General features: G+C 45.5%; 1 protein-coding gene across 8 annotated transcripts in view; it reads left to right on the forward strand.

Annotated features, from left to right (window-relative positions):
* DGCR2 (DiGeorge syndrome critical region gene 2) overlaps positions 1-16,077 on the forward strand; it is a 69,136-nt gene that overhangs the window by 28,314 nt on the left and 24,745 nt on the right. For 4 of the 8 annotated variants that reach the window (XM_060311000.1, XM_030836369.3, XM_030836370.2 and 1 more), the window contains exon 2: positions 3,908-4,030. The exons of 3 other annotated variants lie outside the window; for them this stretch is intronic. In XM_060311000.1, coding sequence (XP_060166983.1) covers positions 3,908-4,030 — 123 coding nt within the window. Of the gene's footprint in view, positions 1-3,907; positions 4,031-15,793; positions 15,905-16,077 lie in introns of those variants that run through there. One more of the 8 variants, XM_060311001.2, reaches the window with a different exon arrangement.

Genomic DNA, 16,077 nt, shown 5'->3' on the forward strand with positions numbered 1-16,077 from the left:
GGTATCTTCCTGGACCGGGGCACGAACCCGTGTCCCCTGCATCGGCAGGCGGACTCTCAGCCACTGCGCCACCAGAGAAGCCATGTTCAGATTTCTTAAAGTGGCAGCTGAGGTCATTGATTTGAGACCTTTCTTCTTTTCTGATATAGGAATTTTAAGCATTTAAAAAAACTTATTTGTTTGTTTGTTTACAGCCGTGTTGGGTCTTCGTTGCTGCACGCAGGCTTTCTCTAGTTGCCGCGAGCAGGGGCTACTCTTCGTTGCGGTGCATGGGCTTCTCATTGCAGTGGCTTCTCGTTGTGGAGCATGGGCTCTAGGCGCTCGGGCTTCAGTAGTTGTGGTGCACGGGCTTAGTTGCTTCTCGGCTTGTGGGATGTTCCCAGACCAGGGCTCGAACCCGCGTCCCCTGCATTGGCAGGTGGATTCTTAACCACTGTGCCACCAGGGAAATCCCCTGATATAGAAATTTAATGCAATACATTTGCCTCTGTGAACTGCTTTAGTTGCATTTCACAAATTTTCATTAAATTAAAATGCTTTCTAATCTCCCTTTTCATTTCCTCTTTGACTCATAGGCTATTTAGAAGAATGTCAGTTGTTTTCTATATAGTTGGGGGATTTCCCAGACATCTTTCTGCTGTTGATTTTTAATTTAATTCCATTGTGATCAAACAACACACTTAAATTTGAACCTTTATGAATGTATTGAGATTTGTTTTATGGCTCATATATTTATCTATTATGGTGAATGTTTTGTACGCATGTGAAAAGAATGTGTATTCTGCTGTAGTTGGGCAGAGATTTCTGTGAATGTCGGTTGGGTCCAGCTGGTTGATAGCGTTGTTCAGGTTGTCTGTATCCTTGCAGATTTTCTGTCTGCTTGTTCTATCAGTTATTGAGAGAAGGGATTGAAGTTGATTGTGAATTTGTCTATTAGCAGTTACAGCAGTTTTTCCTTCATTTGAAGCTCTGCTATAGATGCAGAGACATTTAAGGTTATTATGTCCTTTATCATTATTAAATACCTTCTTCATTTATCATAATATTATTTACGCTGAAGTCTCCTTTGTGTGGTATTAATACAGCCACCCCTGGGACTTCCCTGGTGGTGCAGTGGTTAAGAATCTGCCTGCCAATGCAGGGGACACGGGTTTGAGCCCTGGTCTGGGAAGATCCTACATGCCGCGGAGCAGCTAAGCCCGTGCACCACAACTACTGAGCCTGCGCTCTAGAGCCCGCAAGCCACGACTACTGAGCCCGCATGCCACAACTACGGAAGCCCATGCGCCTAGAGCCCGTGCCCCGCAACAAGAGAAGCCACCGCAATGAGAAGCATGCCCACCACAACGAAGAGTAGTCCCCGCTCACCGCAACTAGAGAAGGCCCCCACGCAGCAACAAAGACCCAACACAGCCAAAAAATAAATCAAAAAAAAAAAAAATATATATATATACAGCCACCTCTGCTTTCTTTTTTTTTTTTTTTTTTTTGTGGTACGCGGGCCTCTTACTGCTGTGGCCTCTCCCATTGCGGAGCACAGGCTCCGGAGCGCAGGCTCAGCAGCCACGGCTCACGGGCCCAGCCGCTCCACGGCATGTGGGATCCTCCCGGACCGGGGCACGAACCCGTGTCCCCTGCATCAGCAGGTGGACTCCCAACCATTGCACCACCAGGGAAGCCCTCTCTTTTCATCCATGTGAGCATGCCATATCTTTTTCCATTGTTTCATATTCACCTATTTGTGTCCTTATATAAAGTGGGTTTCTTTTAGACACATGTAGTTTCATCGTGCTTTTCTTACCTATGTAACAAATTCTGCCTTTTAATTAGGGTGTTTCGATCACCCCATATATTTATTGATCAGGCAAATTTAATTACAGTCTGCCATTTTGTCGTTTGTTTTCTATTTGTGGCAACCGTTGTTTCCTTTTCCCTTTGTTTATTCTTCCTTTGGGTTGAGTATGTTTTGTTCCTTTTGTCTTCCTCGTTGGCTTATTTGCTGTAGCTCTTGTGTTAGTTTAGTGATATTCAGCTTTAACTTATCACATTCATGAGACAGACCACTTTACCTGTAGTGTTAGAGCCTTTAAACGGTATGCTTCAGTTTCTCCTTTCCTGGCTTTTGTGCTGCTGTTGTCACAATTTTACTTCCACTCAGGTTATAAGCCCCACAATGGAGTATGTGTGCATTTGCTTTAAGTGCCTCCAGGTTGGCAGTCTTCTGTTCTTTCCTCTCAGAACTGAGAAGTGTTGTTCCACCATCTTCCAGCTTGTGTTGTTTCTAGTGAGAAATCTGCTGTCATCTTTACTTTGTTTTTCTGTGCATCATGTCTTTTTTATCTGCTTTTAAGACTTTTCTCTTTATTGCTGGTTTTAGGCAATTTGATTATGATGTGCCCTGGAGTATTTTTCTCTCTATTTCTTGTGTCTGTGGTTCATCGAGCTACTTGGATCTGTGGGTTTATAGTTTTCATCAAATTGGGGAATTTTTCTGCCATTGTTTCTTCAAATATTTTTTGTTTCCCCTCTGTGTACATGTGTACGGGTGGCTTGAAGTGGTCCCAGAGCCACAATTCATTTTTGTCTAGCCTTCTTTTCTTTCTGTTTAGAGTTTCTGTTGTTTGTGCAGTGTGTTTGTATCTCTCACAGTAGGTTTCTTTCTTTGTGTCTTCCATATCTCTACTTAACATGTTTAATCTTTCCTCTAACTTCTTCAACATTTACAATACAGTTATAATAATTCTTAATGTTTTTATCTTTTCTGTCATTTCTGCCATTTCTGGATTGATTTTTTTTCCTCCTCATTTTGGTCATAATTTCCTGTTTGCATGTCTGGTAATTTTTTTATTGGATGGCAGACTATGAATTTTTTTTTTTTTTTTTGCGGTATACGGGCCTCTCACTGTTGTGGCCTCTCCCATTGCGGAGCACAGGCTCCGGACGCGCAGGCTTAGCGGCAATGGCTCACGGGCCTAGCCGCTCCGCGGCATGTGAGATCTTCCTGGACCGGGGCACGAACCCGTGTCCCCTGCATCGGCAGGTGGACTCTCAACCACTATGCCACCAGGGAAGCCCAGACTATGAATTTTGACTTTCTGAGTTCTGCATATTTCTGCATATTCCTATAAATATTCTTGAGCTTTGTTTTAGGGTGTGACTTGGAAACAGTTTGGTCATTTCAGCTCTTCATTTTAATCTTGGTTAGTCAGGACTAGGGCAGCATTCAGCCTAGAGTTAATTTTTCCCCACTAACCAGGCAAGACTCTTCTGCATCTTGACCCAGTGCCCCATGAATTAGAAGTTGTTTCCAGTGTGGATCCTGAGAACAGGTGCTTTTGTGGCTCTGATGAGCTTCAGTTATTGTTATTGTTCCCTCTTACCCCAAGGATGGTCTCTCCCCGGCCGTGCCTGCTGATAGCACACCTGAGAGCCAGGGCAGGCGGGTGGCAGGAGCTGGCTGACCCCAGCCTCAGTCAGGCCCTTCGGTATTGAGTTACTCACTGTTTTGTCTGTCCCCTATTACAGTTGCTTCCAGAAACCACTTCCTTAAAGCACAGGTCTTGTAATGTCACTTACTGGCTAAATCACCTTTGCTCCATACAGCATGCGACCTGAAGTTCAAAATACCTTCCTCCCCCCGTTCCCCGTGGTCTCCGTTCGTGGCAGGCTCCCCTGTTCCTCCCTTCCTGCGCCATCCTATATGCACCTTGTGAAGCCTCGGGAGCCCCGTGCCCCCACGTCATCCAGGCAGTGGCCTGAGGCCCTGGGTGGGGGCGGCCTCTCCCCCTGCATTCACCTAGCATGCTGGCACCTCTGTCTGGTCAGTGTCTGTGTCGGCCCTGCCCCGTGTGCTCAGAGGTGCAGGTGGCACCGCATCCTCAACGGCCTCTTGCCTTTGGTCCCACAGAGCTGCGGTGCAACCCAGGCCAGTTTGCCTGTCGCAGCGGCGCCATCCAGTGCATCCCCCTCCCCTGGCAGTGTGACGGCTTGGTGACCTGTGAGGATGAGAGTGATGAAGCCAACTGTCCAGGTGAGTGTCAGGCCGGGGGACGCGTGTGGTGGCCGCCCTCCCCTCCTCCCTCTCTCTTTCTGTGTCTCTTTAAAAAATGCATGCCCAGTGCCGCAGGTCCCAGTGCGGCCGGTTGCAGGGTCAGGGCCATGGGGGGCATGAGGGGGCCCAAGAGGCCACATTTGGGGGCACCGCGGCCCACAGCGAGCCCCTGTGTGGCAGCCCTGGTGACCGGCCATGGCCCTCTTGCCATCCTGCCCACTTGGGCCCTGGAGACAGGGGTGGATGCCACACGAAATCTGAGTTGCAGCTCCTTTGCTCAGTTCTGCCCCCGTCCCCTCGATTAGGGTTGCCCCCAAGAGCAGCGTGTTCATGGCAGCCCTGGCTCTCAGCTTGGTCCAGGGTGCGTGCATGTGCCTGTGACACACACACATCACACACTCATCCGCTGAAGACCTGGGTGTCGGCTCGAGGTGTTGGACAGTATCTGCCTGTGAAGGTGACTGTTGAGAGGCGACCCCTCCCGGTCATCCTGGATCCTGTTCTGGCTTGGCTATCTCTTGCATGTCTCTGGTTGAGGTGTCTGTCTTTTTGGTGACATTGGGGATAGTGGCGGCCAGGCTGGGAGCCTCCAGGGCAGGCCCATGTCTGGGAGCCCACCCAGTCATTGAATATCTTTGTGGGTGCGGGGTGCAGGCAGGGTCTCAGCTGTGACCTCCCTGATGTGGTGAAGTTTAAGTAAATCCATGGAAAGTCCTAGCCGTGCTAGGTCTGGCTGCTTTTGAACTTGGACTGCAGGACTTCTTGAGTGACCACAAGAGTTTATTTCATTGTCCTGCTAAAAGCCTGCTAAAATTATAACAAAAGAGTACAAAATATGTAAAACCACAGGGACCAAGAAAATGGGAAAAGATGACACAGTAGATCAGTAATTTCAGCAGTATTTTGGGGAGGTAGAAAGCAGATGGTGTGCCTGATGCAGTCTGGGCCTTCAGGACAGTCCCTGCCTTTCAGGGGCTGGAGCTGTCTTACCCAGACCCCCTGCCAGAGGCTTCTGGTGTTGTTTAGCCCCTGAGATGCATTCCTGTGACATTTGGAAGGTGGAAGGTAAGGGACCCCTTCTTCCCCTGGCCACAGTGTGGGTGTGTGGGCTCAGACAGTGGGAGCGTGGCAGGGCTGCAGAGTGGTGGTTGTCCCAGCAGCATTTTCTGCTCAGCGGTGGGTGGCAGACTGGCCTGCTCACTCTCAGCTGCAGCACAGAGGGGGCATTGACGGTTAGAGGTGGCCCATTTTCTTTGTGCACCCCCCAGCCTTGTCAGTTGTTTGAAAGCACAAATTCCCTTTGTGTTGGAAATATCTATGTGGTCCCTGCTCTCCTGAGTGAACCATGTCTGATACAAACGGGAATGTAAAAGTTTTACTGGAGAAGAATTCACAGCTTTATTAAGAGACATTAAAGAAGACTTGAATAAGAAGAGACAGGGTGTTCTTAGCAAGGAAGTCTCAGTGTGGTAAAGCTGCCTGTTCTTCTTATATTGATCTGTGGATTCAGTGTTCTGGGAAATATGACAAGTCAGTTCTAAAACCCGTGGAAGGATAAAGTCCTGATATCATTTGTCCACTTTGAAGAAGAGAAAGAAGCACACACCAGCCTTGCCAGTGCTGAGGCTTCCTTCACAGTTGGCTCAGGGATTGGCTGGTGAGACAGAAGAGCTGCCAGAAATGGACCAGAGAAACTTGATTTGAGACAGAAGTGGATTACCCGTCACTAGACAAAGGATGGAGTCCGAAAGGAATGCCATCAGATCCCTGATGAACAGTGTTGGTTTCAGGTTAATTGAAGAAAAACTCCTGGAAGACCGTAGAGGAGAATACCTTTATGACCTTGGTAGGGAAGTTTTTTTTAAGTCACAAAAAAATGTTAACTCTTAAATAGAAACGACCAGTCTTACCAGATTAAAATTAAGGTCTCCCCTTTATCAAAAAGCCCCAATAAAGAATGTGAACAGACAAGTACAGAGTGGGAAGCCTATAAAGGATTATAATCCAGCGTGTGTAGAGGACTCCTGCGGATGGACAAAAGACGGTCAGGCATGTCAACGAATAAGAAAAACGAACAAGAATGGTGGCTCAACACATAAAGAGATGTCCTACCTCATTAGTATTCAGAGGCGACAGTGAGCTCCCACTTTGCAGATACTTAGATTGGCGAAACTGAGGACGTCTGACAAACCCGGGTGTTGGAGGTCTTTGGGCTGCTGGTGAGAGGGGTGCACTGACACACCCACTTTGGAAAACAGGCATTAACCTGCAAAGCTGAACATCCTCATATTCTGTGATCCAGGATTGCCATTTGGGGGAAGCTCTGGAGAAATTTTTGCAGTGCTGTTCATACTAATGTACAGCTTGGAAACAACCCAAATGTGTGTTCACATAGCGGAGTATTTGACGCAGCGACAGCAGGTGCCTGTTAGGTTCCTGTAGCAACATGGAAACTTTTTTTTTTTTTTTTGCAGTATGTGGGCCTCTCACTGTTGTGGCCTCTCCCGTTGCGGGGCACAGACTCCGGACGCGCAGGCTCAACGGCCATGGCTCACGGGCCCAGCCGCTCCGCGGCATGTGGGATCTTCCCAGACCAGGGCACGAACCCGTGTCCCCTGCATTGGCAGGCGGACTCTCAACCACTGCGCCACCAGGGAAGCCCAACACGGAAACCCTTAAAGCAGGATGTAGGTGACAGGGCAAGTTGCCCCAAAGTACACACAGTACAGTAAAGACAAGCATAACTGAGCACCATCTCATTTTCAGATACATCTGTGTGTGGTAAACCAAGAGGAAGAAAGGCTGAACAGCCCAGATACACAAAACCCGGGCTTCCGGTTCCTCGCTGGTGGGAAGACAGAGGTGTCAGCCTGGGAGAAGCAGACGTCGGGGTGCAGCCCTGTAGCAGATGACCTACTTAGTGGGGGCTGGGGGTTCATGACGTACTTTATTACTAGGCTTTACATCTTACATAAGTGCTGCATGTACTCTTTGGAATGTTTCAGATATTAGACAGCCTTGTTTGTTTTTTAAGAGAAGCCAATGGAAGGAAAGTGAAAACTGATGTGGCAGAGAAAATGCAGCCGCGGGCCTGCTTGGGGGAGAGAACACCAGGAAATGAGCCAGTTTGCCCAGCAGGCCCTAAATGCCCAGGCTGGTGGGCATCTGGCTGGGGGTGGCTGGGCTTCCTCACTTCCTCACTTTCTCCACGGAGCTAGATGACTCTTCCATGGCAGACATGAAGCTTATTTTCCAGACTTTGGCCGTCCAGTATGGTAGCCACGAGTCACGTGTGGCTTCTGAGTGCCTGAAATGTGGCCGTTTCCAACTAAGATGCACCACAACTGTAAAGTATACACTGAATATCAAAGAGTTAGTACAAAAAAGTAAAACACCTCATTAATACTTTTTAATATTTATTACATGTTGAAATTATAGTACTTTGAATATATTGGGTTAAATACAATTATTAAAATTAATTTCATCTCTTTTGAAATGTGGCTTGCATTATATTTCTGTTAGATAGCACTTGGACTTACAGTCTGCAGAATAGGAGGTACCAGGCCCAGCAGAGGGGAGCCATGGAGGTGGTAAACAGAGGAATTAAGAGAAATTCTCTATGGGGACAGATGAGACCCTTGACCATATCTTCTGCCCTGCTCCCCAAATGGTCTGTTTCCTCAGGCAGGGGGTTGCCGGAGTCTTTTCTGGAGAAATTGGTGCATCATGGATGAGGTAGAAGCGGTATCAACAAGCTGGAGGGTTCTCACCTTGAACTCACCTGAACCCTACCAGCACCTGGCCCACGAGTACCTACAGAGCCTCTGGCAAGCTGGACCGCCTTCCTCTTAAACATGAAAGACACCCAGTGCTCTCTAGACTCTGGAAGAAAACAGCCACGGGATGCTCCCTGGACTCTGGATAGAGCATCCTAGACCAAAAGGACCAGCACAGAGTGGCTGAGGTAGCTAACTCTGCTGTGTGTAAAATAGCAGTTAGATGTGGGGGCTCAGAACCAAGCTGCCTGGGCTGGTTCCCCGCCTCCGCCTCCTCCGGCTGTAGTCCTGTGGGCAAGATGCTTTTTGAACTTCATTGTCCTCACCTGTGAGACGGGGGATAATAGTGCCTACCTTAGGGTTGCTAGAGGATTGATGTACACAAGGTGTGCTTAGAGCAGAACACAGCACTCAGCAATCACTCACTATATGTTAGCTCTTATTTTATTAATTCAGGGAGTAAAAGAAAACTTTAGCAATATATTCTTCTTGTTTTTTTTGTGGCTGCGCTGCATGGCATAGCAATATATTCTGATGTCAGCAAAATGGCTGTCTCAGAAACTTCAGACGCCCGTTGTGCCATGCATACATTCAAAAAGCAACTAGAAGATGGGTAAAATAACTTCATGGAAACTCTGGAAAACGGTCAAAGTCTATAGCAACCATGGGAACACCCAATCAGGAAAAAGCCACATTCAAGTGGTAGGAAATATCATGGCATTTTTACTCACCCTTGGCCCACTTCCTCCCCCAGTGGCACAGCACAGTCTAAAAGAAGCAACAACCCAATTCCAAATTCCTTGCCTCCAACCAGAGGGAGCAGAGTGACCTTATTTGCAACATTCTGACCTGTCTGGGGGCTGCCTGAGGGACTGATGTCTGTTTTTTCTGACTTGGAACTCAGATAGGGAAAAATTACATAGTTTGGATCTCAGCCAGCAAAAAACTGCAGAAAGTGTCAAGCAATGCTCACAAAAACTGGGTACAGACCTGCAGGTGCCTGGGGTAAGGGACTGTGGGTGGAGGAATACAATAGTACGTCCAAGACCCTGAGAAGCAGGTGACTGGCTCTGGGAAATTAAGACATTTTAAAGCAGGCATATATACTTAAGAATCAAAAGAAGTTCACACACAGGACCAGACACAATGCAAGTGTAGAAAAGGCCTAAGAAGACGTTAAGCCTTCACCCTGAGCTGTTCTCAAGGCTTAGAATAAACCCTGCTAATTAATGAAGGTCTTCCCCAATACAGAGCCAGTCTGCAAAGATTGGGAGAGGATTTATTCAAATGCCTAATTTTCAACAACAAAATAACAGACATACAAAGAAGCAGGAGAACACAGCCCATTTGAAGGAAGAAAATTATGTGGCAGATACGATCCCTCAAGAAACAGTGGGCCTCAGACATACTAAAGAAAGGCTTTAAAGCTACCATCTTAAGTGTGCTCAAAGAGGTGAAGGAAAATATGGACAAAAAACTAAACTGAATTGAAAACTTCACTAGAAGCAGGCTCCAACAGGCAGAAGAAAGACTAGGTGAGCTTGCAAACTGAACATTTGAAATTACTGAGTGTTTGGAACAAAGAGCAAAGAAAGGTGAACAGAGCCTTGGGGACTTGCAGGATCACCCAACAACAACCAACAGAATGCACATCTTTTTACTCAAATGTACATTTAACATTCTCTAGGCTAGACCATATGTTAGGCCACAAAATAAGTCTGAACAAATTTAAAAGATTGAAATCATATAAATCACAGTGGAATGAAACCATAATAGGTATCAACAGTAGAAGGAAAACTGAAACATTCACAAATACATGAAAAGTCAACAGTATACTCTTAAACAGTCGTGAGTCAAGAAGAAATCACACAGGAAATTAGAAAATATCTTGAGATAAATGAAAATGAAAAGAACAAACCATAGACTTCCCTGGTGGCACAGTGGTTAAGAATCTGCCTGCCAATAAATAAATAAACAAATAAATTTATTTAAAAGAAAACAACAAACCAAAACTTAGGGGCTGCAGCAAAAATGGTACTAAGGAAATATGTAGCTGTAAACACTATATTAAGAGAGAGAGAGAGAGTGTCAGCTGGAGGGAGGGAGGAAGGGTCTCAAATCAACAATCTAACTTTACACCTTAAGGAAGTAGAAAAAGAAGAACAAACTAAACTCAGTGCTAGCAGAAGGAAGAAAATAATAAAGATCAGAACAGAGGTAAACAGAATAGAAAAACAATGGAGAAAATCAACAAAACCAAAGGTCAACAAAATTGACAAACCTTTAGCTAGATTGACTAAAGAGAAAAGACTCAACTTCTTCGTAGAAACACCGAATGGCTAATGATGCCACTGCTGTGGAAGGGCCCAGAGGCCGTGGGGGCCCTGAAATGGGGAGAAAAATAAAGTGAGTGAAGCCGGGAAAGAAAAAAGAGAGTAAAGACTCAAATAACTAAAATAAGAAATGAAAGTTGAGGGGACTTCCCTGGTGGTCCAGTGGTAAAGAATCTGCCTTCCAGTGGGGATGCGGATTCGATCCTTGGTTGGGGAACTAAGATCCCACATGCTGCAGGGCAACTAGGCCCACGCGCCACAACTACTGAGCTTGCGTGCCTCAACAACAGAGCCCACCTGCCGCAAATTGCAGAGCCCACACACTCTGGAGCCCGCGCGCCACAGCTAGAGAGAGAAAACCCGCATGCCACAACTGGAGAGAAGCCTGCGTGGCAATGAAAGATCCCATATGCCTCAACAAAGATCCCACGTGCCGCAGCTAAGACCTGACGCAGCCAAAAAAAAAAAAAACAAATGAAAGTTGGGACATAGGGGCTTACACACCGTGATCAAATGGATTTATTCTTGGAATGCAAGGGTGGTTCAAAAAACTAAAATGTGTAATATACCACACTAGTAGAATGTAGGAAAAAACACATGATCTTCTTGATGCAGGAAGAGCATTTGGCCAAATTAAACATTCTTTCATGGTGAAACACTCAACAAGCTAGGAATAGAAGGAAACTACCTAAACATAATAAAGGAGGAGCTTAGTGGAGGAAGAGGAGCTGGGAGTCTGCCATCCCCTCCTTAAATAAAGAACCATGACTTTCAGCTGAACTGGTATCCCCCATACCAGAGACCCCCTGTTTTACTTTTTTAGTAAATCCCCCATGTTCTGCTAGGGTGAAGGAGGGGCAGGTTTCCTGAGCACACCATGCAGGGGTTGGGAGCTGGGTGTGTGGACTGCCTTCTCCCTGATTTTTTAAAAAATTAATTAATTTATTTATTTTTGGCTGCATTGGGTCTTCATTGCTGTGTACGGGCTTTCTCTAGTTGTGGTGAGCGGCAGCTACTCTTTGTTGCGGTGCACAGGCTTCTCATTGTCATGGCTTCTCTTGTTGTGGAGCATGGGCTCTAGGTATGCGGGCTTCAGTAGTTGTGGCACACGGGGTCTAGAGTGCAAGCTCAGTAGTTGCGGCACACGGGCTTAGTTGCTTTGCGGTATGTGGGATCTTCCCAGACCAGGGATCGAACCTGTGTCCCCTGCTTGGCAGGCGGACTCTCAACCACTGCGCCACCAGGGAAGTCCCTGCCTTCTCCCTGATTTAATACGAGAAATCTCATATCTCCAGAAAAGGCTTGAGAGTAGTGCAGTGAATAGTGCAGTGAACGCTCCTGTAGCCCTTACTTGCATTCATCAGCCATTAGCATTTTGCTACAGTTGCTTTCTCTATGTACATTTTTTTCTGAACCCTTTGAGAGTGTATTACAGATATGATATTTACCCCTAAATATTCAGCATCTTCTGAGAATGAGAACAATCCACTCTAATCACAGTACAATTTTCACATGCAAGAAACTTACTATAACACTATTATCTTATATATAGTCCATATTGAAATTTTTTTCAATGGTCACAAAAGTGTCACTTACAGGTTTTTTAAACTTTTAAGTCCAGGATTTAGTCAAAGGTTACATGTTGTATTTTCTTGCCATCTTGCTCTGTCCTTTAGTCAAGAGGTGTCCCCAGCCTTTTTATTTATTTATTTATCATTTATTTATGTTTTATAAATTTATTCATTTATTTTTGGCTGCGTTGGGTCTTCATTGCTGCGTGCAGGCTTTCTCTAGTTGAGGCGAGCGGGGGCTACTCTTCTGTTGCGGTACGTGGGCTTCTCACTGGGGTGGCTTCTCTTGTTGCGGAGCACGGGCTCTAGGCGCGCGGGCGTCAGTAGTTGCAGCATGTGGGCAGTTGTGGCTTGCGGGCTCTAGAGCACAGACTCAGTAGTTGTGGCGCATGGGCTTAGTTGCTCCATGGCATGTGGGATCTTCCCAGACCAGGGCTCGAACCCTTGTCCCCTGCATTGGCAGGAAGACTCAACCACTGCGCCACCAGGGAAGCCCCAGAAAACTTTTTTTTAAATCATGAGTTCGTATTTGCTGTACCTCCGATTCTAATCTAGACTTCCTCCTCTCCTCCCCCATCTCATATTTGTACCTCCCTTTCCCATAAGAACGAACCCTGGTTCCCAGCACCATCTGTATATGTACTCATTTGGCCAATTCTAAAGTACACATAAAAGAGTTTTGGAATTACTGCTCTTGTACCACGGCCAAGAACAAACCTACTAACTAAATTCTAGGATTTCTTCTCAGTTCTTTATGATGTTAGACTGTGTTGCACTGAGGGGGTACAGTCATTGTCTAGTCAGAAGCCACCGGATTCATTCCTGTTTTTCTTCTGTGTGATGTGTTAACGTCTGAATGTTTGCATTCAGTTTTAGGACTTTGCCTCCTCATCTTCATTTATTTTTTAATTGAGATATAAATCATGTACCATAAAATTCATCCCTTTAAAGTGTACAATTTCATGGGCTTTAGTGTATCCACAAGATTAACTGATTTTTTTTTAGAATATGTAAAACATTAGCAAGATTCAAAACTTGTAACTGTATAAAAACATACACTTAGAAGTTCTATTTCCCTTTACCTGTTTCCACCATATCCAATAGGCCACTAGCTTGATTGGTTTCTGGCCTATCTTTTCTGAGTTTTGGGCATTTTTTTGATTACAAAAATAAGCAAATGTGTGTATATTTTACTACTTGTTTCTTTTTCTTTACCCTTTCTTACATAAAAAAAGTGTCTTACTGTGTGTACTTTTTGCCCTGATTTTTTTTTCTTTTTTAATTCAGTAGAATATCCTTAAAATAACTCTGTATTAATTCATAAAGTTTTTTTTTTAAAAAATTCTTTCTTACTGTTATATTGCTCTCCATCTTAGGAACGTACCGTATTTTATTTAGCCAGTCTCCTATGTGTGGGCCTTTAGGTTGTCCTCATTAGTTTGCTATTAAAAATAACGTCACAGTAAGTAACCTTGTGCATATGCGGGGTTATGGGGGGGGCTTTTTTGTTTTGGAGGGAGTTTTGGAGATGTATCATCAGTGTAAATTCTTAAATGTCGAATTGCTGGGTCTAAGGGTCAATGTATATAGTTTGCAAATTTCTTACTTTGCCCAGCTGCTGGCCTAGGATTTAGCTTTCTAGGCTCAAATAAATTTGGAGTGATTTACTTCTAAAATAAGACAATTTTGAGACTGACAAATGCTAAACTGGATGGTATACTGGGACAGCGGGCATAACCAGGCATCTTAGGACATGTGGTCACCTTCTCTACGTTATCACTTGTCCTTCTGTTTTCCAGTTGTTGTTTTTTTTTTTTTTAATAAATTTATTTATTTATTTTTGGCTGTGTTGGGTCTTCATTGCTGCGCGCGGGCTTCCTCTAGTTGCGGGGAGCAGGGTCTGTTCTTCAGTGTGGTGTGCGGGCTTCTCATTGCGGTGGCTTCTCTTGTTGTGGAGCACGGGCTCTAGAGTGCAGGCTCGGTAGTTCTGGCACACGGGCTTTTAGTTGCTCCGCGGCATGTGGGATCTTCTCGGACCAGGGCTCGAACCCGTATCCCCTGCATTGGCAGGCGGATTCTTAACGACTGTGCCACCAGGGAAGTCCTGTTTTCCAGTTTTTAGAACTTTGTCATTCTCTTAACTGTTCTGTTTGTCCTAGTGACTGCCTTTTTAAAAATCCTGTTACTGGACTTCCCTGGCAGTCCAGTGCTTAAGACTCAGTGCTTCCACTGCAGGGGCATGGGTTTGATCCCTGGTTGGGGAAGTTCTATATGCCGCACAGGGGGGCCAAAAATAATAATAATAAAATAAAATCCCATTACTGTTGTTTTAATGGGTTTCAGAGAACAAGGTGTGTTTGTTCAATCTGATATCTTTAACCAGAAGCTTCAAAAATGTTATTAATCTGGGATTTTTATATCCAGAGAAGTCAATGATATATGAGGATAAAATAAAGAAATTGTAGATATGAATAGACTCATAAATGTTGCTATACCCTTTCTTAGAAAGATGTGATCTTGTAAAAGGAGAGGGTTAAGCAAGAAAGAAGATGACCTGGGGTCCAGGAAACAGGGTCCCAGTGCAGGAGGGTAGCAAAGTGGACCCGAGGATCACAGCCAAGCCCCAGCCCAGAGAGCGGCCCATTCAGCCTGGAGCTGGAAGGTAGGCAGGGATTCCAGGAAACAAAGTGGAGCCAGGTGGCTCTGACACAGTGTTTTGAGTGTTTAAAATTTTTACTGTTAGCCTTTGTTATCTGCTGTAGTAGCTGAAAAAATCAGTGGTTGATATACAGAAAGCTAAGAAAAATTTAAAACCGATGCAAATATTAACTCCAGGAAAAAAGAAAGTTGTTAGAGGATCGAAATAACCTTAGTATGCTATTTGGTTCACAAGTGAAGAATACTTACATTATTACATTATTCTACTGACTTTAGTTTTGAAATTGATGCTACTCTGTTGGGAAGGTAAGAGTGTATGTGAGCTAATAATAAGCCTGCCTGACCTTAAGTCAGTGGGTAACACTTAAAATTGATAACACTAGAAATAGCAGGGTAAACCTATTATTCGGAAATATAGACATAACAGAAGAAATAAGTAAAAATAAGTAATTCTTTTTAAACTACCGGAAGAAGTAAGAAAAAATAATTTAAAAACTATCTGAAGAATTTTCTGTGGGAAATGGGATTAGGAGCAGGGGACTGGGGGAGGGGAGGCAGGATTTCTATTTCATCCTGTGATGTACATACCTAAGAATTGAGAAGACCTTGAGGGAGGAGCCCCACTCAGGTCAGTCTGCTTCTGCCACAGCACTCCTGGCATCTGAGAGCTGTGGCCACAGGTGGAGTGTGCCTGGGACTGGTGGCTTCAGCTTCTGTCCCAGGCAGTAGCAGAAGGTAAAATGTCCCTTCTGTGAACTTGTGCCCTGAGACATTCATGGACCTATAGGAGCCGCCGGAGGGAGGCAGATTTTGAACTTGAAACTTATAGGGCTGTGTTTTTGCAGTTAATCTCTGTGTACCGCATATACTGTCCACATGGGTATAAAATGGGAAGACAGAGTGCTCATGTTGGCATGTCCCTGATGGAACAGAGACAGAGATGGTGGTCCCTGGGGCTCCCCCAAACCATCAAACTTTAGCCCAGTGAGATCCCCCTGAGCGACATGACTGGCCCCAGCTGTGGGGAAAGAGAATCAGTTTAAAGAACGTGTTCAGCGTAACGGAAATGCTATTAGTAACTGTATTTCCTGGCTCTCTGGTTTTAGAAATCCTGCGCTGGTTAGCAAGTATTGGTTAACTTAGAGACATTTGATTTTTGACCATGATTCTAAACCTGTTTGGTGTGAAATAGGACAGTGACATGTGTCCCGACAGCTCAGAACACTGAAGAGGCTCCAGTCTGTCCTGCCCTCTCCCTCATTCGGAGACGTTACAGGCTCATCTGGACAAGTTGTAAGTTTCTGGAAACACAAATTAGAATCACTCACATTTTGTCCTTTATTTGCACATCATCTTCTTTTCCGGCCACTTGCTGTTGGGAGCAGCAAGCAGGACACCGCCTGCCCTGACTACTGACTCAGATTCCCCGTTGGACTCGAGGCCTCCAGCTCTTGCTGCCCTGATCTCCAAGGGCACACGAGGGTCCTGAGGCGGGACACTTCTCCTCTGAAGCAGGTCTGTCACGGCCTTGCCTGCCTCCCCATCTCAGACATTCCCTCTTCCTCAGATTTTCAGTAGCGTTTCAGCCGGGTCTCCTCCTTGGGCTCCCATTCTGAAGTCCGGGGACGGACATCTGAAGAGAGAGGAGCACTCCTTCGGAGACGTCAGGGCTGGACTCAGGTTGGGTT

Source organism: Globicephala melas, chromosome 13, assembly GCF_963455315.2.
Source record: "Globicephala melas chromosome 13, mGloMel1.2, whole genome shotgun sequence".
Taxonomy (NCBI): Eukaryota; Metazoa; Chordata; class Mammalia; order Artiodactyla; family Delphinidae; genus Globicephala; species Globicephala melas.